This window comes from Oncorhynchus mykiss, chromosome 13, assembly GCF_013265735.2.
Source record: "Oncorhynchus mykiss isolate Arlee chromosome 13, USDA_OmykA_1.1, whole genome shotgun sequence".
Lineage (NCBI taxonomy): Eukaryota > Metazoa > Chordata > Actinopteri > Salmoniformes > Salmonidae > Oncorhynchus > Oncorhynchus mykiss.
Window position 1 is genome coordinate 3,203,194 of NC_048577.1, and position 24,809 is coordinate 3,228,002.

At 41.9% G+C, this 24,809-nt stretch overlaps 1 protein-coding gene across 1 annotated transcript in view; it reads left to right on the forward strand.

Annotated features, from left to right (window-relative positions):
- Nucleotides 1-24,809, forward strand: part of LOC110489381 — a 124,968-nt gene that overhangs the window by 2,243 nt on the left and 97,916 nt on the right. Inside the window, exons 2-8 of the mRNA XM_036942553.1 lie at nt 10,567-10,676; nt 14,190-14,208; nt 14,453-14,489; nt 17,010-17,132; nt 20,983-21,846; nt 23,825-23,925; nt 24,149-24,261. Coding sequence (XP_036798448.1) covers nt 21,749-21,846; nt 23,825-23,925; nt 24,149-24,261 — 312 coding nt within the window. The 5' untranslated portion in view covers nt 10,567-10,676; nt 14,190-14,208; nt 14,453-14,489; nt 17,010-17,132; nt 20,983-21,748. The remainder of the gene's footprint in view (nt 1-10,566; nt 10,677-14,189; nt 14,209-14,452; nt 14,490-17,009; nt 17,133-20,982; nt 21,847-23,824; nt 23,926-24,148; nt 24,262-24,809) is intronic.

Below are 24,809 nucleotides of genomic sequence, written 5' to 3' on the forward strand. Positions count from 1 at the left end.
AATCACTTCATCAGCACAGTCAACCAGAATCACAGTGCAGGTCTCTCACCTTTCACACATGGCGGTGACTCGGAGTAGAACATGACGTGGTAACAGATACCAGTCAACCAGAATCACAGTGCAGGTCTCTCACCTTTCACACATGGCGGTGACTAGGAGTAGAACAGGACGTCAAGTGATAACAGATACCAGTCAACCAGAATCACAGTGCAGGTCTCTCACCTTTCACACATGGCGGTGACTCGGAGTAGAACATGACGTGGTAACAGATACCAGTCAACCAGAATCACAGTGCAGGTCTCTCACCTTTCACACATGGCGGTGACTCGGAGTAGAACAGGACGTGGTAAAAGATACCAGTCAACCAGAATCACAGTGCAGGTCTCTCACGTTTGTTTTTATAGTCTATGTTACATCAGCAGTATTGTGTTGGTGAGGATGTCTGTTATTACAGTCTATGTTATTATAGTCTATGTTATTACAGTCTATGTTATTACAGTCTATGTTATTATAGTCTATGTTACATCAGTAGTATTGTGTTGGTGAGGAAGTCTGTTTTTACAGTCTATGTTATTAAAGTCTATGTTATTATAGTCTATGTTATTATAGTCTATGTTATTACAGTCAATGTTATTATAGTCTATGTTATTACAGTCTATGTTATTATAGTCTATGTTATTACAGTCTATGTTATTACAGTCTATGTTACATCAGTAGTATTGTGTTGGTGAGGAAGTCTGTTTTTACAGTCTATGTTATTAAAGTCTATGTTATTATAGTCTATGTTATTATAGTCTATGTTATTACAGTCTATGTTATTACAGTCTATGTTATTACAGTCTGTTATTACAGTCTATGTTATTACAGTCTATGTTATTATAGTCTATGTTATTACAGTCTATGTTATTACAGTCTATGTTATTACAGTCTGTTATTACAGTCTATGTTATTACAGTCTATGTTATTATAGTCTATGTTATTATAGTCTATGTTATTACAGTCTATGTTATTACAGTCTATGTTATTATAGTCTATGTTATTACAGTCTATGTTATTACAGTCTATGTTATTATAGTCTATGTTATTATAGTCTATGTTATTACAGTCTATGTTATTACAGTCTATGTTATTATAGTCTATGTTATTACAGTCTATGTTATTATAGTCTATGTTATTATAGTCTCTGTTATTATAGTCTATGTTATTATAGTCTATGTTACATCAGTAGTATTGTGTTGGTGAGGAAGTCTGTTTTTACAGTCTATGTTATTAAAGTCTATGTTATTATAGTCTATGTTATTATAGTCTATGTTATTACAGTCTATGTTATTACAGTCTATGTTATTACAGTCTGTTATTACAGTCTATGTTATTACAGTCAATGTTATTATAGTCTATGTTATTATAGTCTATGTTATTATAGTCTATGTTATTACAGTCTATGTTATTACAGTCTATGTTATTACAGTCTATGTTATTATAGTCTATGTTACATCAGTAGTATTGTGTTGGTGAGGAGGTCTGTTATTACAGTCTATGTTATTACAGTCTATGTTATTATAGTCTATGTTATTATAGTCTATGTTATTATAGTCTATGTTATTACAGTCTATGTTATTACAGTCTATGTTATTACAGTCTATGTTATTATAGTCTATGTTACATCAGTAGTATTGTGTTGGTGAGGAGGTCTGTTATTACAGTCTATGTTATTACAGTCTATGTTATTATAGTCTATGTTATTACAGTCTATGTTATTATAGTCTATGTTATTATAGTCTATGTTATTATAGTCTATGTTACATCAGTAGTATTGTGTTGGTGAGGAGGTCTATTATTATAGTCTGTTATTACAGTCTATGTTATTACAGTCTATGTTATTATAGTCTATGTTATTATAGTCTATGTTACATCAGCAGTATTGTGTTGGTGAGGAGGTCTGTTATTATAGTCTATGTTGTTAAAGTCTATGTTATTGTAGTCTATGTTATGACAGTCTATGTTATTAAAGTCTATGTTATTGTAGTCTATGTTATTACAGTCTATGTTATTACAGTCTATGTTATTACAGTCTATGTTATTATAGTCTATGTTATTATAATCTATGTTACATCAGCAGTATTGTGTTGGTGAGGAGGTCTGTTATTATAGTCTATGTTATTATAGTCTATGTTATTATAGTCTATGTTACATCAGCAGTATTGTGTTGGTGAGGAGGTCTGTTATTATAGTCTATGTTATTAAAGTCTATGTTATTGTAGTCTATTATTATAGTCTATGTTACATCAGTAGTATTGTGTTGGTGAGGAGGTCTGTTATTACAGTCTATGTTATTATAGTCTATGTTATTACAGTCTATGTTATTACAGTCTATGTTATTATAGTCTATGTTATTATAGTCTATGTTATTATAGTCTATGTTACATCAGTAGTATTGTGTTGGTGAGGAGGAAAGTCTGTTATTACAGTCTATGTTATTACAGTCTATGTTATTATAGTCTATGTTATTACAGTCTATGTTATCACAGTCTATGTTATTACAGTCTATGTTATTATAGTCTATGTTATTATAGTCTATGTTATTATAGTCTATGTTACATCAGTAGTATTGTGTTGGTGAGGAGGTCTGTTTTTACAGTCTATGTTATTAAAGTCTATGTTATTGTAGTCTATGTTATTACAGTCTATGTTATTACAGTCTATGTTATTACAGTCTATGTTATTACAGTCTGTTATTACAGTCTATGTTATTATAGTATATGTTATTACAGTCTATGTTATTATAGTCTATGTTATTATAGTCTATGTTACATCAGTAGTATTGTGTTGGTGAGGAGGTCTGTTTTTACAGTCTATGTTATTAAAGTCTATGTTATTACAGTCTATGTTATTACAGTCTATGTTATTGTAGTCTATGTTATTACAGTCTATGTTATTACAGTCTATGTTATTACAGTCTATGTTATTACAGTCTGTTATTACAGTCTATGTTATTACAGTCTATGTTATTATAGTATATGTTATTACAGTCTATGTTATTACAGTCTATGTTATTATAGTCTATGTTACATTAGTAGTATTGTGTTGGTGAGGAGTAAAGTCTGTTATTACAGTCTATGTTATTACAGTCTATGTTATTATAGTCTATGTTATTATAGTCTATGTTATTATAGTCTATGTTATTACAGTCTATGTTATTACAGTCTGTTATTACAGTCTATGTTATTATAGTCTATGTTACATCAGCAGTATTGTGTTGGTGAGGAGGTCTGCTATTACAGTCTATGTTATTACAGTCTATGTTATTAAAGTCTATGTTATTATAGTCTATGTTACATCAGCAGTATTGTGTTGGTGAGGAGGTCTGTTATTATAGTCTATGTTATTATAGTCTGTTATTATAGTCTATGTTATTATAGTCTATGTTATGATAGTCTATGTTACATCAGCAGTATTGTGTTGGTGAGGAGGTCTGTTATGATAGTCTATGTTACATCAGCAGTATTGTGTTGTTGAGGAGGTCTGTTTCTCTGGTAACAGGTAACATCCCAGGTGGGAGTGCCATGGTTCTACCTCTGTGAATAACATGAGTCTCGTTAGTTGGTCAGGTAGAATACTACTGTTTGGTCGGCCCTAAGGAACACCTGTTTATCCACACCTGGCACACAACTAATGTAATATCTCTGAGCAGGCACTGATGGTTATATAGAACTACTGTTCACTGATGGTTAAATATAACTACTGTTCACTGATGGTTATATAGAACTACTGTTCACTGATGGTTATATAGAACTACTGTTCACTGATGGTTATATAGAACTACTGTTCACTGATGGTTATATAGAACTACTGTTCACTGATGGTTAAATATAACTACTGTTCACTGATGGTTAAATAGAACTACTGTTCACTGATGGTTATATAGAACTACTGTTCACTGATGGTTAAATATAACTACTGTTCACTGATGGTTAAATCCACTACTGTTCACTGATGGTTAAATAGAACTACTGTTCACTGATGGTTAAATAGAACTACTGTTCACTGATGGTTAAATATAACTACTGTTCACTGATGGTTAAATAGAACTACTGTTCACTGATGGTTAAATAGAAATACTGTTCACTGATGGTTAAATAGAACTACTGTTCACTGATGGTTAAATCCACTACTGTTCACTGATGGTTAAATAGAACTACTGTTCACTGATGGTTAAATAGAACTACTGTTCACTGATGGTTAAATATAACTACTGTTCACTGATGGTTAAATAGAACTACTGTTCACTGATGGTTAAATAGAACTACTGTTCACTGATGGTTAAATATAACTACTGTTTACTGATGGTTAAATATAACTACTGTTCACTGATGGTTATATAGAACTACTGTTCACTGATGGTTAAATAGAACTACTGTTCACTGATGGTTAAATATAACTACTGTTCACTGATGGTTAAATAGAACTACTGTTCACTGATGGTTAAATCCACTGATGGTTAAATAGAACTACTGTTCACTGATGGTTAAATCCACTGATGGTTAAATAGAACTACTGTTCACTGATGGTTAAATAGAACTACTGTTCACTGATGGTTAAATAGAACTACTGTTCACTGATGGTTAAATATAACTACTGTTCACTGATGGTTAAATCCACTGATGGTTAAATAGAACTACTGTTCACTGATGGTTAAATATAACTACTGTTCACTGATGGTTATATAGAACTACTGTTCACTGATGGTTATATAGAACTACTGTTCACTGATTGTTAAATATAACTACTGTTCACTGATGGTTAAATAGAACTACTGTTCACTGATGGTTAAATAGAACTACTGTTCACTGATGGTTAAATCCACTTAGTAGTGGACTTAGGAGTGGACTTAGGAGTGGACTTAGTAGTGGACTTAGGAGTGGACTTAGTAGTGGTGTTAGGAGTGGACTTAGTAGTGGTCTTAGGAGTGGACTTAGGAGTGGACTTAGGAGTGACTTAGGGGTGGTCTTAGGAGTGGTCTTAGGAGTGGTCTTAGGAGTGGACTTAGGAGTGGTCTTAGGAGTTACTTAGTAGTGGTGTTAGGAGTGGTCTTAGGAGTGGTCTTAGGAGTGGACTTAGGAGTGGTCTTAGGAGTGGACTTAGGAGTGGACTTAGGAGTGACTTAGGGGTGGTCTTAGGAGTGGACTTAGGAGTGGTCTTAGGAGTGGACTTAGGAGTGGTCTTAGGAGTTACTTAGTAGTGGTGTTAGGAGTGGTCTTAGGAGTGACTTAGGAGTGGACTTAGGAGTGACTTAGGGGTGGTCTTAGGAGTGGACTTAGGAGTGGTCTTAGGAGTGGACTTAGGAGTGGTCTTAGGAGTTACTTAGTAGTGGTGTTAGGAGTGGACTTAGGAGTGACTTAGGAGTGGACTTAGGAGTGACTTAGGGGTGGTCTTAGGAGTGGACTTAGGAGTGGACTTAGGCCAAACACTTCTAGAAGGTGTATTTGATATTGGACAAACACATCAGTATGTTTAACTGAAGAGCTGATACAAGAGAGATTCTACAGCCAAACAAAGGAACAGGTTGATCAGCGTCATACACAGCTGACACACACATTATACAACAGGTCATAGACCTTACACACAACAGGTGACTCATTAAGTTGTTGTGTGTGTGTGTGTGTGTGTGTGTGTGTGTGTGTGTGTGTGTGTGTGTGTGTGTGTGTGTGTGTGTGTGTGTGTGTGCGTTGCTCCCAGCGTGAGAGAGAGAGCATAGGGGAAGGGGTGCAACTAGAAAAACTAGATCTGTAACTTCACCTACACAGTTTGTGTTCATCTCTGGCTGGACAGTGGATGTCCTGTGTGTGTGTGTCTCTGTGTGTGTGTGTTTGTGTCTCTCTCTTTGTGTGTGTCTCTGTGTGTGTCTCTGTGTGTGTGTGTGTGTCTCTCTCTGTGTGTGTGTCTCTCTGTGTGTGTCTCTCTCTCTCTCTCTGTCTGTGTGTGTATGTGTGTGTGTGTGTGTGGCTGGATAAGATGTAGTTATTTTAGCTTGATCTTTCTACTACTGTTTGTCATGTGATTGATCTGCTGTCGGAAAGACGCCATCATTATCCTTTTGTGTTTTAATCTTTCTGTGTGTGTGTGTATGTTCGTGCATTCATGCGTGTGTGTGTAGGCGTTAGGTGCAAGCGAGCAGCATTCTTCTCAGTGAAGCACAGCACCTCACTACTCGGCTACCACCCGGTACTATACCCTGCCCCTCACTACCCGGCTACCACCCGGTACTCTACCCTGCACCTTAGAGACTATCACTACCCGACTACCACCCGGTACTATACCCTGCCCCTCACTACCCGGCTACCACCCGGTACTCTACCCTGCACCTTAGAGACTATCACTACCCGGCTACCACCCGGTCCTCTACCCTGCACCTCACTACCCAGCTACCACCCAGTCCTCTACCCTGCACCTCACTACCCAGCTACCACCCGGTCCTCTACCCAGCTACCACCCGGTACTCTACCCTGCACCTTAGAGACTACCACTACCCAGCTACCACCCGGTACTATACCCTGCGCCTTAGAGACTACCACTACCCAGCTACCACCCGGTACTCTACCCTGCACCTTAGAGACTACCACTACCCAGCTACCACCCGGTACTCTACCCTGCACCTTAGAGACTACCACTACCCAGCTACCACCCGGTACTATACCCTGCACCTTAGAGACTACCACTACCCAGCTACCACCCGGTACTCTACCCTGCACCTTAGAGACTACCACTACCCAGCTACCACCCGGTACTATACCCTGCACCTTAGAGACTACCACTACCCAGCTACCACCCGGTACTATACCCTGCGCCTTAGAGACTACCACTACCCAGCTACCACCCGGTACTCTACCCTGCACCTTAGAGACTACCACTACCCAGCTACCACCCGGTACTCTACCCTGCACCTTAGAGACTACCACTACCCGGCTACCACCCGGTACTCTACCCTGCACCTCACTACCCAGCTATCACCCGGTACTCTATCCTGCACCTTAGAGACTATCACTACCCAGCTACCACCCGGTACTCTACCCTGCACCTCAGTACCCAGCTACCACCCGGTACTCTATCCTGCACCTTAGAGACTATTACTAGCCGGCTACCACCCGGTACTATACCCTGCACCTTAGAGACTACCACTACCCAGCTACCACCCGGTACTCTACCCTGCACCTCAGTACCCGGCTACCACCCGGTACTCTATCCTGCACCTTAGAGACTACCACTACCCAGCTACCACCCGGTACTCTACCCTGCACCTCAGTACCCGGCTACCACCCGGTACTATACCCTGCACCTTAGAGACTATTACTAGCCGGCTACCACCCGGTACTATACCCTTCACCTCAGTACCCAGCTACCACCCGGTACTATACCCTGCACCTTAGAGACTATTACTAGCCGGCTACCACCCGGTACTCTACCCTGCACCTCAGTACCCGGCTACCACCCGGTACTATACCCTGCACCTTAGAGACTATTACTAGCCGGCTACCACCCGGTACTATACCCTTCACCTCAGTACCCAGCTACCACACGGTACTATACCCTGCACCTTAGAGACTATTACTAGCCGGCTACCACCCGGTACTATACCCTTCACCTCAGTACCCAGCTACCACCCGGTACTATACCCTGCACCTTAGAGACTATTACTAGCCGGCTACCACCCGGTACTATACCCTGCACCTTAGAGACTATTACTAGCCGGCTACCACCCGGTACTATACCCTGCACCTTAGAGACTATTACTAGCCGGCTACCACCCGGTACTATACCCTGCACCTTAGAGACTATTACTAGCCGGCTACCACCCGGTACTATACCCTGCACCTTAGAGACTATTACTAGCCGGCTACCACCCGGTACTATACCCTGCACCTTAGAGACTATTACTAGCCGGCAACCACCCGGTACTCTACCCTGCTATACCCTTTTTTTTTTGTTGCTTTGTTGTATTGTACTGTTAGATATTTACTGCACTGCTGGAGCTAGGAACACAATCATTTACTGCACTGGTGAAACTAGAAACACAATCATTTACTGCACTGGTGAAACACAATCATTTACTGCACTGGTGAAACTAGAAACACAATCATTTACTGCACTGGTGAAACACAACCATTTACTGCACTGCTGAAACTAGAAACACAATCATTTACTGCACTGTTGGAACTAGAAACACAACCATTTACTGCACTGTTGGAACTAGAAACACAACCATTTACTGCACTGGTGAAACTAGAAACACAATCATTTACTGCACTGTTGGAACTAGGAACACAATCATTTACTGCACTGGTGAAACTAGAAACACAATCATTTACTGCACTGTTGGAACTAGGAACACAACCATTTACTGCACTGGTGAAACTAGAAACACAATCATTTACTGCACTGGTGAAACACAACCATTTACTGCACTGCTGAAACTAGAAACACAATCATTTACTGCACTGTTGGAACTAGAAACACAATCATTTACTGCACTGCTGAAACTAGAAACACAACCATTTACTGCACTGCTGAAACTAGAAACACAACCATTTACTGCACTGTTGGAACTAGAAACACAACCATTTACTGCACTGTTGGAACTAGAAACACAACCATTTACTGCACTGTTGGAACTAGAAACACAATCATTTACTGCACTGTTGGAACTAGGAACACAATCATTTACTGCACTGCTGAAACTAGAAACACAACCATTTACTGCACTGCTGAAACTAGAAACACAACCATTTACTGCACTGTTGGAACTAGAAACACAACCATTTACTGCACTGCTGAAACTAGAAACACAACCATTTACTGCACTGTTGGAACTAGAAACACAATCATTTACTGCACTGTTGGAACTAGGAACACAATCATTTACTGCACTGTTGGAACTAGGAACACAATCATTTACTGCACTGCTGAAACTAGAAACACAACCATTTACTGCACTGTTGGAACTAGAAACACAATCATTTACTGCACTGCTGAAACTAGAAACACAATCATTTATGTTGACCTGACACACCTTGATGCTTCTCCTGACCACACGATGACAATGACATGTAAAGCAGTGTGGATGATGTCACAATGACATGTAAAAGCAGTGTGGATGATGTCACAATGACATGTAAAAGCAGTGTGGATGATGTCACAATGACATGTAAAAGCAGTGTGGATGATGTCACAATGACATGTAAAGCAGTGTGGATGATGTCACAATGACATGTAAAAGCAGTGTGGATGATGTCACAATGACATGTAAAGCAGTGTGGATGATGTCACAATGACATGTAAAAGCAGTGTGGATGATGTCACAATGACATGTAAAGCAGTGTGGATGATGTCACAATGACATGTAAAAGCAGTGTGGATGATGTCACAATGACATGCCGGTAGCTCTCTAATATAGTCACTGCATATTTCATTCATCATAATAGTCCGAACTACACAAGGCTTCTAGCAGCTGGAGTGTGATTACCTCGGTCCCTCCACCTTCTCCATATCTGTCTCCCTGATTCATTCACTCTATATCTCTCTCTCCATAGCTGTCTCCCTGATTCATTCACTCTATATCTCTCTCTCCATATCTGTCTCCCTGTTTCATTCACTCTATATCTCTCTCCATATCTGTCTCTCTGATTAATTCACTCTCTATCTCTCTCCATATCTGTCTCCCTGTTTCATCCACTCTGTATCTCTCTCCATATCTGTCTCCCTGATTCATTCACTCTATATCTCTCCCCATATCTGTCTCCCTGATTCATTCACTCTATATCTCTCTGTCCATATCTGTCTCCCTGATTCATTCACTCTATATCTCTCTGTCCATATCTGTCTCTCTGTTTCATCCACTCTGTATCTCTCTCCATATCTGTCTCCCTGTTTCATCCACTCTGTATCTCTCTCTCCATATCTGTCTCCCTGTTTCATCCACTCTGTATCTCTCTGTCCATATCTGTCTCCCTGATTCATTCACTCTATATCTCTCTCCATATCTGTCTCCCTGTTTCATTCACTCTTGTCTGCATCAGGCTCTGGGGTTGAAGTTTCCCCCATGGTACAGATCCAGTATCAGCTTCCCCTCCCCCAATCCTTCCCTTAACCATTTGTGGGGAACAATGTTAAACTGACCCAAGATCAGTATCTAGGGACAACGTCACCCTTCTCCCTATGTTGTGTGGAAAAAGGCCTGTTATTGTCTGTCCCATGAACTATGTCCCCAGAGACCAGTTGGCTCTATTATAGCCAACCTGTTATAGTGATAATAACCTGTTATCGTCTGTCCCATGAACTATGTCCCCAGAGACCAGTTGGCTCTATTATAGCAACCTGTTATAGTGATAATAACCGGTTATCGTCTGTCCCATGAACTATGTCCCCAGAGACCAGTTGACTCTATTATAGCCAACCTGTTATAGTGATAATAACCTGTTATCTTCTGTCCCATGAACTATGTCCCCAGAGACCAGTTGACTCTATTATAGCAACCTGTTATAGTCATAATAACCTGTTATCGTCTGTTCCTAGATCAGTGATATCTGTTTCCAGCTGACCCCATGACAGTCATTGTCTCATCATCATGAGATCACGCCACCTCTTCCTCCTGATCTACCTCACAGCTCTCCGCTGCTACTGGGGTAAGTACAGTAGAGTACAAAAGAGTACAATACAATAGACAGTGGAATACAGTAGAGAACAGTAGAGTAAAATAGAACACAGTAGAGTACAGTACATTACAGTAGAATACAGACAGTAGAATATAATAGAATATAGTAGACAGCAGAGTACAGTAAAATATAGCAGAGTACAGTACATTACAGTACAGTAGAATACAGTAGAGAACAGTAGAATACAGTACATTACAGTAGAATACAGTATTGTAGTATAATACAGTAGAATACAGACAGTAGAATATAATAGAATATAGTAGACAGCAGAGTACAGTAAAATATAGCAGAGTACAGTACATTACAGTACAGTAGAATACAGTAGAGAACAGTAGAATACAGTACATTACAGTAGAATACAGTAGACAGTAGAGTACAGTACATTACAGTAGAATACAGTATTGTAGTATAATACAGTAGAATACAGACAGTAGAATATAATAGAATATAGTAGACAGCAGAGTACAGTAAAATATAGCAGAGTACAGTACATTACAGTACAGTAGAATACAGTAGAGAACAATAGAATACAGTACATTACAGTAGAATACAGTAGACAGTAGAGTACAGTACATTACAGTAGAATACAGTATTGTAGTACAATACAGTAGAATACAGACAGTAGAATATAATAGAATATAGTAGACAGCAGAGTACAGTAAAATATAGCAGAGTACAGTACATTACAGTACAGTATAATACAGTAGAGAACAGTAGAATACAGTACATTACAGTAGAATACAGTAGACAGTAGAATACAGTACATTACAGTAGAATACAGTATTGTAGTATAATACAGTAGAATACAGACAGTAGAATATAATTGAATAAAGTAGACAGTAGAGTACAGTAAAATATAGCAGAGTACAGTACATTACAGTACAGTAGAATACAGTAGAGAACAATAGAATACAGTACATTACAGTAGAATACAGTAGACAGTACAGTACAATACAGTACAGTAGAATACAGTAGACAGTAGAATACAGTACATTACAGTAGAATACAGTAGACAGCAGAATACAGTACAGTAGAGTACAGTATTGTAGTATAATACAGTAGAATACAGACAGTAGAATATAATAGAATACAGTAGACAGCAGAGTACAGTCAAATATAGCAGAGTACAGTAAAATATAGCAGAGTACAGTACAGTATAGTACAGTAGAATACAGTAGACAGTAGAGTACAGTACAGTATAGTATAGTACAGTAGAATACAGTAGACAGTAGAGTACAGTACAGTATAGTATAGTACAGTAGAGTAAAGTATAGTAGAGTACAGTAGAATACAGTATAGTATAGTTCAGTAGACAGAACAGTATAGTACAGTACAGTATAGTATAGTAGACAGTCAATTATAGTATAGTATAGTAGTGTATAGTATTGTATAGTACAGTAGTGTATAGTCGAGTACAGTACAGTAGTGTATAGTATTGTATAGTACAGTAGTGTATAGTATTGTATAGTACAGTAGTGTATAGTAGAGTACAGTATAGTAGTGTATAGTAGAGTACAGTACAGTAGTGTATAGTAGAGTACAGTACAGTAGTGTATAGTAGAGTACAGTACAGTAGTGTATAGTAGAGTACAGTACAGTAGTGTATAGTAGAGTACAGTACAGTAGTGTATAGTAGAGTACAGTATAGTAGTGTATAGTAGAGTACAGTACAGTAGTGTATAGTATTGTATAGTACAGTAGTGTAAAGTAGAGTACAGTACAGTAGTGTATAGTATTGTATAGTACAGTAGTGTATACTAGAGTACAGTACAGTAGTGTATAGTATTGTATAGTACAGTAGTGTATAGTAGAGTACAGTAGACAGTAGTGTATAGTATTGTATAGTACAGCAGTGTATAGTATAGTACAGTACAGTAGTATATAGTAGAGTACAGTAGTGTATAGTATTGTATAGTACAGTAGTGTATAGTATTGTATAGTACAGTAGTGTATAGTATTGTATAGTACGGTAGTGTATAGTATTGTATAGTACAGTAGTGTATAGTATTGTATAGTACAGTAGTGTATAGTATTGTATAGTACAGTAGTGTATAGTAGAGTACAGTAGACAGTAGTGTATAGTACAGTACAGTAGTGTATAGTATCGTATAGTACAGTAGTGTATGGTATTGTATAGTACAGTAGTGTATATTCGAGTACAGTACAGTAGTGTATAGTACAGTACAGTATAGTACTGTATAGTACAGTAGTGTATAGTATTGTATAGTACAGTAGTGTATAGTATTGTACAGTACAGTATTGTATAGTACAGTAGTGTATAGTAGAGTACAGTAGACAGTAGTGTATAGTAGAGTACAGTACAGTAGTGTATAGTATTGTACAGTACAGTATTGTATAGTGCAGTAGTGTATAGTAGAGTAGACAGTAGTGTATAGTAGAGTACAGTAGTGTATAGTATTGTATAGTACAGTAGTGTATAGTATTGTACAGTACAGTATTGTATAGTACAGTAGTGTATAGTAGAGTAGACAGTAGTGTATAGTAGAGTACAGTAGTGTATAGTATTGTATAGTACAGTAGTGTACAGTATTGTATAGTACAGTAGTGTATAGTAGAGTAGACAGTAGTGTATAGTACAGTACAGTAGTGTATAGTATTGTACAGTACAGTACAGTAGTGTATAGTATTGTACAGTACAGTAGTGTATAGTATTGTATAGTACAGTAGTGTATAGTATTGTATAGTACAGTAGTGTATATTATTGTATAGTACAGTCGTGTATAGTATTGTATAGTACAGTAGTGTATATTCGAGTACAGTACAGTAGTGTACAGTAGAGTAGACAGTAGTGTATAGTAGAGTACAGTAGACAGTAGTGTATAGTATCGTATAGTACAGTAGTGTATAGTATTGTACAGTACAGTAGTGTATATTCGAGTACAGTACAGTAGTGTATGGTACAGTACAGTATAGTATTGTATAGTACAGTAGTGTATAGTATTGTATAGTACAGTAGTGTATAGTATTGTACAGTACAGTATAGTATTGTATAGTACAGTAGTGCATAGTATTGTATAGTACAGTAGTGTATAGTATTGTACAGTACAGTATTGTATAGTACAGTAGTGTATAGTATTGTATAGTACAGTGGTGTATAGTAGAGTAGTGTATAGTAGAGTACAGTAGAGTAGAGAGCAGGTCCACTGTACTCAAGGGCAGGGTCAGGTTAACTGCTGCAAATGTAAATACATTACATTTTAATGGATGCTGTGGCTTTTTATTACATAGAAAACCTGGATATTTGTATTGTCATTTGTACATGTATGCCCCTGGTAGTAGCAGAGAGAGAGAGAGAGAGAGAGAGAGAGACAGAATAACAGTTAACAGTACTGCCAAATGAATTGGAAGAATTCAAGTTTTAATTCATTGCCCACAATCAATCACTTTCTTCTCAGATTAAAGAAATTACATAAACACGTTCAATTATTAAACACAATAAATGATGTCATTGTGTTCCCACAGGAGCATCCGATGCACAACGGTAAGTCATTGTCATCCGAGCCACATTCCAGTCCAGAATGAGGCCTAATAACAACACTTAACAATCACATCAGCTCTAGATTCTTTGAGGATTCTTTGGTGTAACTTTAGAACTCTAGAAGGTTCTCTGTGTCCTCATGATTCTTCTCCTGTAAGTTTGGCAGCTGAAATATGTAAAGAATTTTTCTGACGTTTTCTTTTTGTCTTTTAATGCTTCACCCTCCCCTGCTGATGGAAACTTAAAGAAATGAGACCTGCCTTACGCAAGAACTGTGTACTCAGGTGAGTGCTAGCATTCAACCTCTCCCTCACCCCCCCCCCCTCTCACTCTACCCCCACCTCACTCTCTCTCTCTTTCCCTTCTGCATCTGTCTGTCTCTCTCTCCCTTCACATCCCCCTCTCTCCCTCTCTCTCTCTCTCTCTCTCTCCATCTCTCCACCCCTCTCTCTCTCTCTCGGTCAATCTCACACCTCTCTATCTCTCCCTTCCTCTCTCTCTCTTTCCCTCTCTCCATCCCTCCATCTCCCTCCCTCCCTCTCTCTTTCCTTCCCTCCACCCCTCTCTCTGTCAATCCCCCACCTCTCTATCTCTCCCTTCCTCTCTCTCTCTCCCTCCCTCCATCCCTCTGTCTCTCTCTCATAAAAACATGTCTAACAAGGTGAAAGATCAGAGTGATTCAGTAGAATCTAAACAGGTTTGACATGTTTGATATTTGTGTAAGTCTCAGTAGCTGTACATCGACACGTGTCATTTCTCCATTGATACCCAGTGTGTGGACAGAGGGTCACACACCTCTCTCGTGTTAGTCTCTGAGGAAACAACATGTCCCAAACAGGGCCCTATTCCCTATTTAGTGCACTACTGGTCAAAAGTGGTGCACTAAATAGGGATGCCATATGGGATACATAACATGTTTATAAAGTTCAACCAATAGTAATCCACCATCAGATGAATCAGGTGTGTTAGTGCCGGGCTGGAACAAAAGGCTGCGCTGACACCCTGCGGCCCTCAGGGACACTGGTTTAGAATGTGTTCTGTTGGAGGAACAGGAGGAGTTGGGAAACACTGGTTTAGAATGTGTTCTGTTGGGGGAACAGGAGGAGTTGGGAAACACTGGTTTAGAATGTGTTCTGTTGGAGGAACAGGAGGAGTTGGGAAACACTGGTTTAGAATGTGTTCTGTTGGGGGAACAGGAGGAGTTGGGAAACACTGGTTTAGAATGTGTTCTGTTGGGGGAACAGGAGGAGTTGGGAAACACTGGTTTAGAATGTGTTCTGTTGGGGGAACAGGAGGAGTTGGGAAACACTGGTTTAGAATGTGTTCTGTTGGGGGAACAGGAGGAGTTGGGAAACACTGGTTTAGAATGTGTTCTGTTGGGGGAGTTGGGAAACACTGGTTTAGAATGTGTTCTGTTGGGGGAACAGGAGGAGTTGGGAAACACTGGTTTAGAATGTGTTCTGTTGGAGGAGTTGGGAAACACTGGTTTAGCATGTGTTCTGTTGGAGGAACAGGAGGAGTTGGGAAACACTGGTTTAGAATGTGTTCTGTTGGAGGAACAGGAGGAGTTGGGAAACACTGGTTTAGAATGTGTTCTGTTGGAGGAACAGGAGGAGTTGGGAAACACTGGTTTAGAATGTGTTCTGTTGGAGGAACAGGAGGAGTTGGGAAACACTGGTTTAGAATGTGTTCTGTTGGAGGAACAGGAGGAGTTGGGAAACACTGGTTTAGAATGTGTTCTGTTGGGGGAGTTGGGAAACACTGGTTTAGAATGTGTTCTGTTGGGGGAACAGGAGGAGTTGGGAAACACTGGTTTAGAATGTGTTCTGTTGGAGGAACAGGAGGAGTTGGGAAACACTGGTTTAGAATGTGTTCTGTTGGGGGAACAGAAGGAGTTGGAAAACACTGATCTAGAAAAACAGTAGACATGACTTAGCTTGCGTCACATGACTTAGCCCGCGTCACATGACTTAGCCCGCGTCACATGACTTAGCCCGTGTCACATGACTTAGCCCGCGTCACATGACTTAGCTTGCGTCACATGACTTAGCCCGCGTCACATGACTTAGCCCGCGTCACATGACTTAGCCCGCGTCACATGACTTAGCCCGCGTCACATGACTTAGCCAGCGTCACATGACTTAGCCCGTCTCACAAACTGAACCCTATTTCCTGCATGGGTCCTGGTCAAAAGGTGTTCACTGTAAAGGGATCAGGGGGCCATTTGGAGCGCAGACAGAGGTACGATCTAACACCTGATGACAGACTGATGAGGACCTAGAATAACACAATGATATGGCTTTAGCTGCATCACGTGATACTACCAACAATCTAACTGATGCAGATATAGTAGGATGTAGTAACAGGACACTACCAACAATCTAACTGATACAGATATAGTAGGATGTAACAGGAAACTACCAACAATCTAACTGATGCAGATATAGTAGGATGTAACAGGAAAATGCCAACAATCTAACTGATGCAGATATAATAGGACACTACCAACAATCTAACTGATACAGATATAGTAGGATGTAACAGGAAACTACCAACAATCTAACTGATGCAGATATAGTAGGATGTAGTAACAGGACACTACCAACAATCTAACTGATGCAGATATAGTAGGATGTAACAGGAAAATGCCAACAATCTAACTGATGCAGATATAATAGGACACTACCAACAATCTAACTGATACAGATATAGTAGGATGTAACAGGAAACTACCAACAATCTAACTGATGCAGATATAGTAGGATGTAGGAACAGGAAGTCATGATGTTATTGTCCATCCCCAGGCTGGTGATCCTACCTCTAACTTCCTCCAGTGTGTGGGTCTGCCAGCTACAGACACAGGGAGAGACCACCTGCAGAACCTGAAGGACACCCTCGACGCTGCCCTGGATGTCTACTCCTTCATGGTAGCTTGATACATCCCCAGACCTGCATTCAAATACTATCTGAAACCTTTCAAATGTACCGAGCAAAAATATAAACGCAACATTGATTTTACAGCATTACAGTTCACATAAGGAAATAAGTCGATTTAAATAAATGCATTAGGCCCTAATCTATGGATTTCACAGGACTGGGCAGAGGTGTAGCTATGGTTGGGCCTGGGAGGGCATAGGCCCACCCACTAGGAAGCCAGGCCCAGCCAATCAGAATGAGTTTTCTCTAAACCAACGTTGGGAATGTGGGTTATGGTAGAGAAGTTAACATGTAATTCTCTGGCAACAGTTCTGGTGGACATTCCTGCAGTCAGTCAGCATACCAATTGAAACGCACCTTATTTGATTGGAATGTTGACGCGGCTCCAGAACTTCAGAACTGATCTGAACATTCCGTCAGCGGAATGCCATTTCTCAGTGACTGACAATAATGCAAGTGACAGATGGATAGAAGTGCTGAGCGATGTGAAGCCTGTTATGGACTCCACGGCTTGTCCTTCCCATTATGAACAACTGCTATAGGATCAGCATCTGAGTAAACGGGGACTAACCTGTTAACCATCATGACGTTGAGTTGGCAGGATGTCGTTGAGGGTGTGAAGAAGCGTAGGTTATGAAACACACCACGGTGGTGAAGATCACAAGATGCTCAAGTCCCTGCTACCAGGACGGGTCTTCACTTAACCTGTACAGTATAATATTATGCTGAGTCAACCCTCTCTGGCAATATCATGTTTTATTACAGTAGAATATTATGCTGAGTCAACCCTCTCTGGCAATATCATGTTTTATTACAGTAGAATATTATGCTGAGTCAACCCCTCTCTGGCAATATCATGTTTTATTACAGTAGAATATTATGCTGAGTCAACCCCTCTCTGGCAATATCATGTTTTATTACAGTAGAATATTATGCTGAGTCAACCCCTCTCTGGCAATATCATGTTTTATTACAGTAGAATATTATGCTGAGTCAACCCCTCTCTGGCAATATCATGTTTTATTACAGTAGAATATTATGCTGAGTCAACCCTCTCTGGCAATATCATGTTTTATTACAGTAGAATATTATGCTGAGTCAACCCTCTCTGGCAATATCATGTTTTATTACAGTAGAATATTATGCTGAGTCAACCCTCTCTGGCAATATCATGTTTTATTACAGTAGAATATTATGCTTAGTCAACCCTCTCTGGCAATATCATGTTTTATTACAGTAGAATATTATGCTGAGTCAACCCCTCTCTGGCAATATCATGTTTTATTACAGTAGAATATTATGCTTAGTCAACCCTCTCTGGCAATATCATGTTTTATTACAGTAGAATATTATGCTGAGTCAACCCCTCTCTGGCAATATCATGTTTTATTACAGTAGAATATTATGCTTAGTCAACCCTCTCTGGCAATATCATGTTTTATTACAGTAGAATATTATGCTGAGTCAACCCTCTCTGGCAATATCATGTTTTATTACAGTAGAATATTATGCTTAGTCAACCCTCTCTGGCAATATCATGTTTTATTACAGTAGAATATTATGCTGAGTCAACCCCTCTCTGGCAATATCATGTTTTATTACAGTAGAATATTATGCTGAGTCAACCCCTCTCTGGCAATATCATGTTTTATTACAGTAGAATATTATGCTGAGTCAACCCCTCTCTGGCAATATCATGTTTTATTGCACTTAAAGGAGAGCCTGCACTTCTCCCAAGTCTGACTGTACCAAACTCTCATCACCCACCCCACTCTCATCACCCACCCCACTCTCATCACCCACCCCACTCTCATCACCCACCCACTCTCATCACCCCCCCACTCTCATCACCCCCCCACTCTCATCACCCCCCCCCCACTCTCATCATCCCCCCACTCTCATCACCCACCCCACTCTCATCACCCACCCCACTCTCATCACCCACCCCCCAGAGGCTGACAACACTCTCATCACCCACCCCACTCTCATCACCCACCCCACTCTCATCACCCACCCCACTCTCATCACCCCCCCACTCTCATCACCCACCCCACTCTCATCACCCACCCCCAAGAGGCTGACCCCACTCTCATCACCCACCCCACTCTCATCACCCACCCCACTCTCATCACCCCCACACTCTCATCACCCCCCACTCTCATCACCCACCCCACTCTCATCACCCCCCACTCTCATCACCCACCCCACTCTCATCTCCCACCCCACTCTCATCACCCACCCCACTCTCATCACCCCCCACTCTCATCACCCCCCAATCTCATCACCCCCCCACTCTCATCACACACCCCACTCTCATCACCCCCCCCCACTCTCATCTCCCACCCCACTCTCATCACCCCCCCACTCTCATCACCCCCCCACTCTCATCACACCAATCTCATCACCCCCCCACTCTCATCACCCACCCCACTCTCATCACCCCCCCCCACTCTCATCACCCACCCCACTCTCATCACCCCCCCCACTTTCATCACCCCCCACTCTCATCAACCACCCCACTCTCATCACCCCCCACTCTCATCACCCACCCCACTCTCATCACCCACCCACTCTCATCACCCACCCCACTCTCATCACCCACCCCACTCTCATCACCCACCCACTCTCATCACCCACCCCACTCTCATCACCCAACCCACTCTCATCACCCACCCCACTCTCATCACCCACCCCACTCTCATCACCCACCCCCCAGAGGCTGACAACACTCTCATCACCCACCCCACTCTCATCACCCACCCCACTCTCATCACCCCCCCACTCTCATCACCCACCCCACTCTCATCACCCACCCCCAAGAGGCTGACCCCACTCTCATCACCCACCCCACTCTCATCACCCACCCCACTCTCATCACCCCCACACTCTCATCACCCCCCACTCTCATCACCCACCCCACTCTCATCACCCCCCACTCTCATCACCCACCCCACTCTCATCACCCCCCCACTCTCATCACCCACCCCACTCTCATCACCCCCCACTCTCATCACCCCCCAATCTCATCACCCCCCCACTCTCATCACACACCCCACTCTCATCACCCCCCCCACTCTCATCTCCCACCCCACTCTCATCACCCCCCCACTCTCATCACCCCCCCACTCTCATCACACCAATCTCATCACCCCCCCACTCTCATCACCCACCCCACTCTCATCACCCCCCCCACTCTCATCACCCACCCCACTCTCATCACCCCCCCACTTTCATCACCCCCCACTCTCATCAACCACCCCACTCTCATCACCCCCCACTCTCATCACCCACCCCACTCTCATCACCCCCCACTCTCATCACCACCCTACTCTCATCACCCACCCCACTCCACTCTCATCACCCCCAACTCTCATCACCCCACCACTCCACTCTCATCACCCCCCCCCACTCTCATCACCCCCCCCACTCTCATCACCCCCCCACTCTCATCACCCCCCCACTCTCATCACCCCCCACTCTCTTCACCCCCCCACTCTCATCACCCCCCACTCTCATCACCCCCCCACTCTCATCACCCACCCCAATCCACTCTCATCACCCCCCCCCCCCCCACTCTCATCACCCCCCCACTCACATCACCCCCCCCCCCCGCCCCCCCTGGAGCCTACCAACTAAACATGATCCCCCTGCATGGCTATAGTCTCCTAACCAGTCTCTCTCCCCCCGCAGAGCTATAGTCTCCTAACCAGTCTCTCTCCCTCCCCTCCAGAGGTCCAGTCTATCCCTGTTGTTGGGTCTACAACTGGATATCTGACAGCACAGAAGCTGAGGTCTACCAGCATGTTATTATATACTTAACCCCTGTCTCCCCCTCTCCAGAGATCCAGTCTATCCCAGACCCCAGTGTTCGGACTAGAGCTGGGTATCAGTGTGAACCTTAACCCCTGTCTCCCCCTCTCCAGAGATCCAGCCTATCCCAGACCCCAGTGTTCGGACTAGAGCTGGGTATCAGTGTGAACCTTAACCCCTGTCTCCCCCTCTCCAGAGATTCAGTCCATCCCAGACCCCAGTGTTCCGACTAGAGCTGGTTATCAGTGTGAACCTTAACCCCTGTCTCCCCCTCTCCAGAGATCCAGTCTATCCCAGACCCCAGTGTTCGGACTAGAGCTGGGTATCAGTGTGAACCTTAACCCCTGTCTCCCCCTCTCCAGAGATCCAGTCTATCCCAGACCCCAGTGTTCGGACTAGAGCTGGGTATCAGTGTGAACCTTAACCCCTGTCTCCTCCTCTCCAGAGATCCAGTCTATCCCAGACCCCAGTGTTCGGACTAGAGCTGGGTATCAGTGTGAACCTTAACCCCTGTCTCCCCCTCTCCAGAGATCCAGTCTATCCCAGACCCCAGTGTTCGGACTAGAGCTGGGTATCAGTGTGAACCTTAACCCCTGTCTCCTCCTCTCCAGAGATCCAGTCTATCCCAGACCCCAGTGTTCGGACTAGAGCTGGGTATCAGTGTGAACCTTAACCCCTGTCTCCCCCTCTCCAGAGATCCAGTCTATCCCAGACCCCAGTGTTCGGACTAGAGCTGGGTATCAGTGTGAACCCAGAGGCAGAAGCCTACCAAGATGAGGACCTGATAAAGGTGTGGATGGAGGTGAAACTGAAACCACTCCTCTCCAGCATCTCCAGAGGGTTCCTAACCTGCCTCAGCAACAAGAACTTCAGCTGCAACACCTACCAGACCATGTATTACCATTACTATATATAATATGATATCACCTACCAGACCATGTTATAATATCACCTACCAGACCATGTTATAATGTCACCTAGACCATGTTATAACACCACCTACCAGACCATGTTATAACACCACCTACCAGACCATGTTATAATATCATCTACCAGACCATGTTATAATATCACCTACCAGACCATGTTATAATATCACCTACCAGACCATGTTATAACATCACCTACCTGACAATGTTATAATATCACCTACCAGACCATGTTATAATATCACCTACCAGACCATGTTATAACATCACCTACCAGACCATGTTATAATATCACCTACCAGACCATGTTATAATATCACCTACCAGACCATGTTATAACATCACCTACCAGGCCATGTTATAATATCACCATGTTATAACATCACCTACCAGACCATGTTATAATATCACCTACCAGACCATGTTATAATATCACCTACCAGGCCATGTTATAATATCACCTACCAGACCATGTTATATTATCACCTACCAGACCATGTTATAATATCACCTACCAGACCATGTTATAATATCACCATGTTATAACATCACCTACCAGACCATGTTATAATATCACCTACCAGACCATGTTATATTATCACCTACCAGACCATGTTATAATATCACCTACCAGACCATGTTATAATATCACCTACCAGACCATGTTATAACATCACCTACCAGACCATGTTATAATATCACCTACCAGACCATGTTATAATATCACCTACCAGACCATGTTATAATATCACCTACCAGACCATGTTATAATATCACCTACCAGACCATGTTATAACATCACCTACCAGACCATGTTATAACATCACCTACCAGACCATGTTATAACATCACCTACCAGACCATGTTATAATATCACCATGTTATAACATCACCTACCAGACCATGTTATAATATCACCTACCAGACCATGTTATAATATCACCTACCAGACCATGTTATAATATCACCTACCAGACCACGTTATAATATCACCTACCAGACCTATGTTATAATATCACCTACCAGACCATGTTATAATATCACCTACCAGACCATGTTATAACATCACCTACCAGACCATGTTATAATATCACCATGTTATAATATCACCATGTTATAATATCACCTACCAGACCATGTTATAACATCACCTACCAGACCATGTTATAATATCACCTACCAGACCATGTTATAATATCACCTACCAGACCATGTTATAATATCACCTACCAGACCATGTTATAATATCACCTACCAGACCATGTTATAATATCACCATGTTATAACATCACCTACCAGACCATGTTATAATATCACCATGTTATAACATCACCTACCAGACCATGTTATAATATCACCTACCAGACCATGTTATAACATCACCTATTACCTAGTATTACAGTAGTGAGGAATCCCTGCATGTTGTAGTAGACAACTCAGCCTTGCTCTTCCTTTATCTGATGTCAGGACATGTCTTCCTAACCTACAACTGTATAATTCTAATCCTTACAAAATTATTCAAAATTACCATAGACTAGTTATAAAGGACTGGACACACACAGAGGGAATCCCCTCTCAGTCTACTGAGACACCTGCTGCTGACTGCATGTCATCTCAGCATCTTCTCTCCCTCTCACTTCCGTCCTTACATTCCTTCCTTCCTTCCTTCCTTCCTTCCTTCCTTCCTTCCTTCCTTCCTTCCTTCCTTCCTTCCTTCCTTCCTTCCTTCCTTCCTTCCTTCCTTCCTTCCTTCCTTCCTTCCCCTCTCTCTCTCTCTCTCTCTCTGACTCTCCCAACCTCTCCCTCTATCCATCCTCCTTGTTCTCTCCTTCCTCTCTCTCTCTCTCTCTCTCCCTCTCCCTCTATCCATCCTCCTTGTTCTCTCCTTCCTCTCTCTCTCTCCCGCCATTCTTCACCATCCCCTATTCTCTCTCTGTCTCCAGGGTGGAGGAGTTGAGTGATCATTTCTCAGAGATGGATCCGATCAGACAGAGGTGGATCTATATGTTCTTCATGTACCCCTTCCTCTCCGGGGAGAGAGCAGGTACAACTTAACACCTTTATAACATGACATAACTACTAGTGACAGCTCATAACATGTTCATAACAGTTCTTTAGGTAGCCCTTCCTCTCAAACATAACCCAGGGGTGGACAGCATTACTCCTGGAGAACTACTGGGTGTGCAGGCTTTTGCTCCAGACCAACACAAACACACCTGGTCCCCCCCCCCCCCCCCCAACAGCTCATAGCTCTTCTCTGTGTGCAGGCTGTGTGAGGCCAGGGGAGAACAGTGAGGACTGGCTGATCAGGAACTTTGGCTCGTTTAAAGCCGTCGCTCGTATGAGGGACTTCACAGCCCTCAACATGGTCTTTAGTGGGGTGAGTTACACTACTGAGGAACCGTTGTCTCGGCTCACGATCTCTTGCTCTCTAGCTGTATTTATTCTCCTCTATCTCCCTTCCCTCCTTCTATCTCTCCTCCCTCTCATCATCATACTAAGGGACCTACGTCTTACAAAGTTGTGATCTCTCTCTCTCTCTCTCTCTCTCTCTCTCTCTCTCCCTCGCTCTCCCTCTCTCTCTTCAATTCAAGGGCTTTATTGGCATGGGAAACATGTGTTAACATTGCCAAAGCAAGTGAGGTAGATAATATATAAAGTGAAATAAACAATACAAATTAACAGTAAACATTACACATACAGAAGTTTCAAAACAATAAAGACATTACAAATGTCATATTATGTATATATAGAGTGTGGTAACGATGTACAAATGGTTAAAGAACACAAGGGAAAATAAATAAGAATAAATATGGGTTGTATTTACAATGGTGTGTGTTCTTCACTGGTTGCCCTTTTCTCGTGGCAACAGGTCACAAATCTTGCTGCTGTGATGCACACTGTGGTATTTCACCCAGTAGATATGGG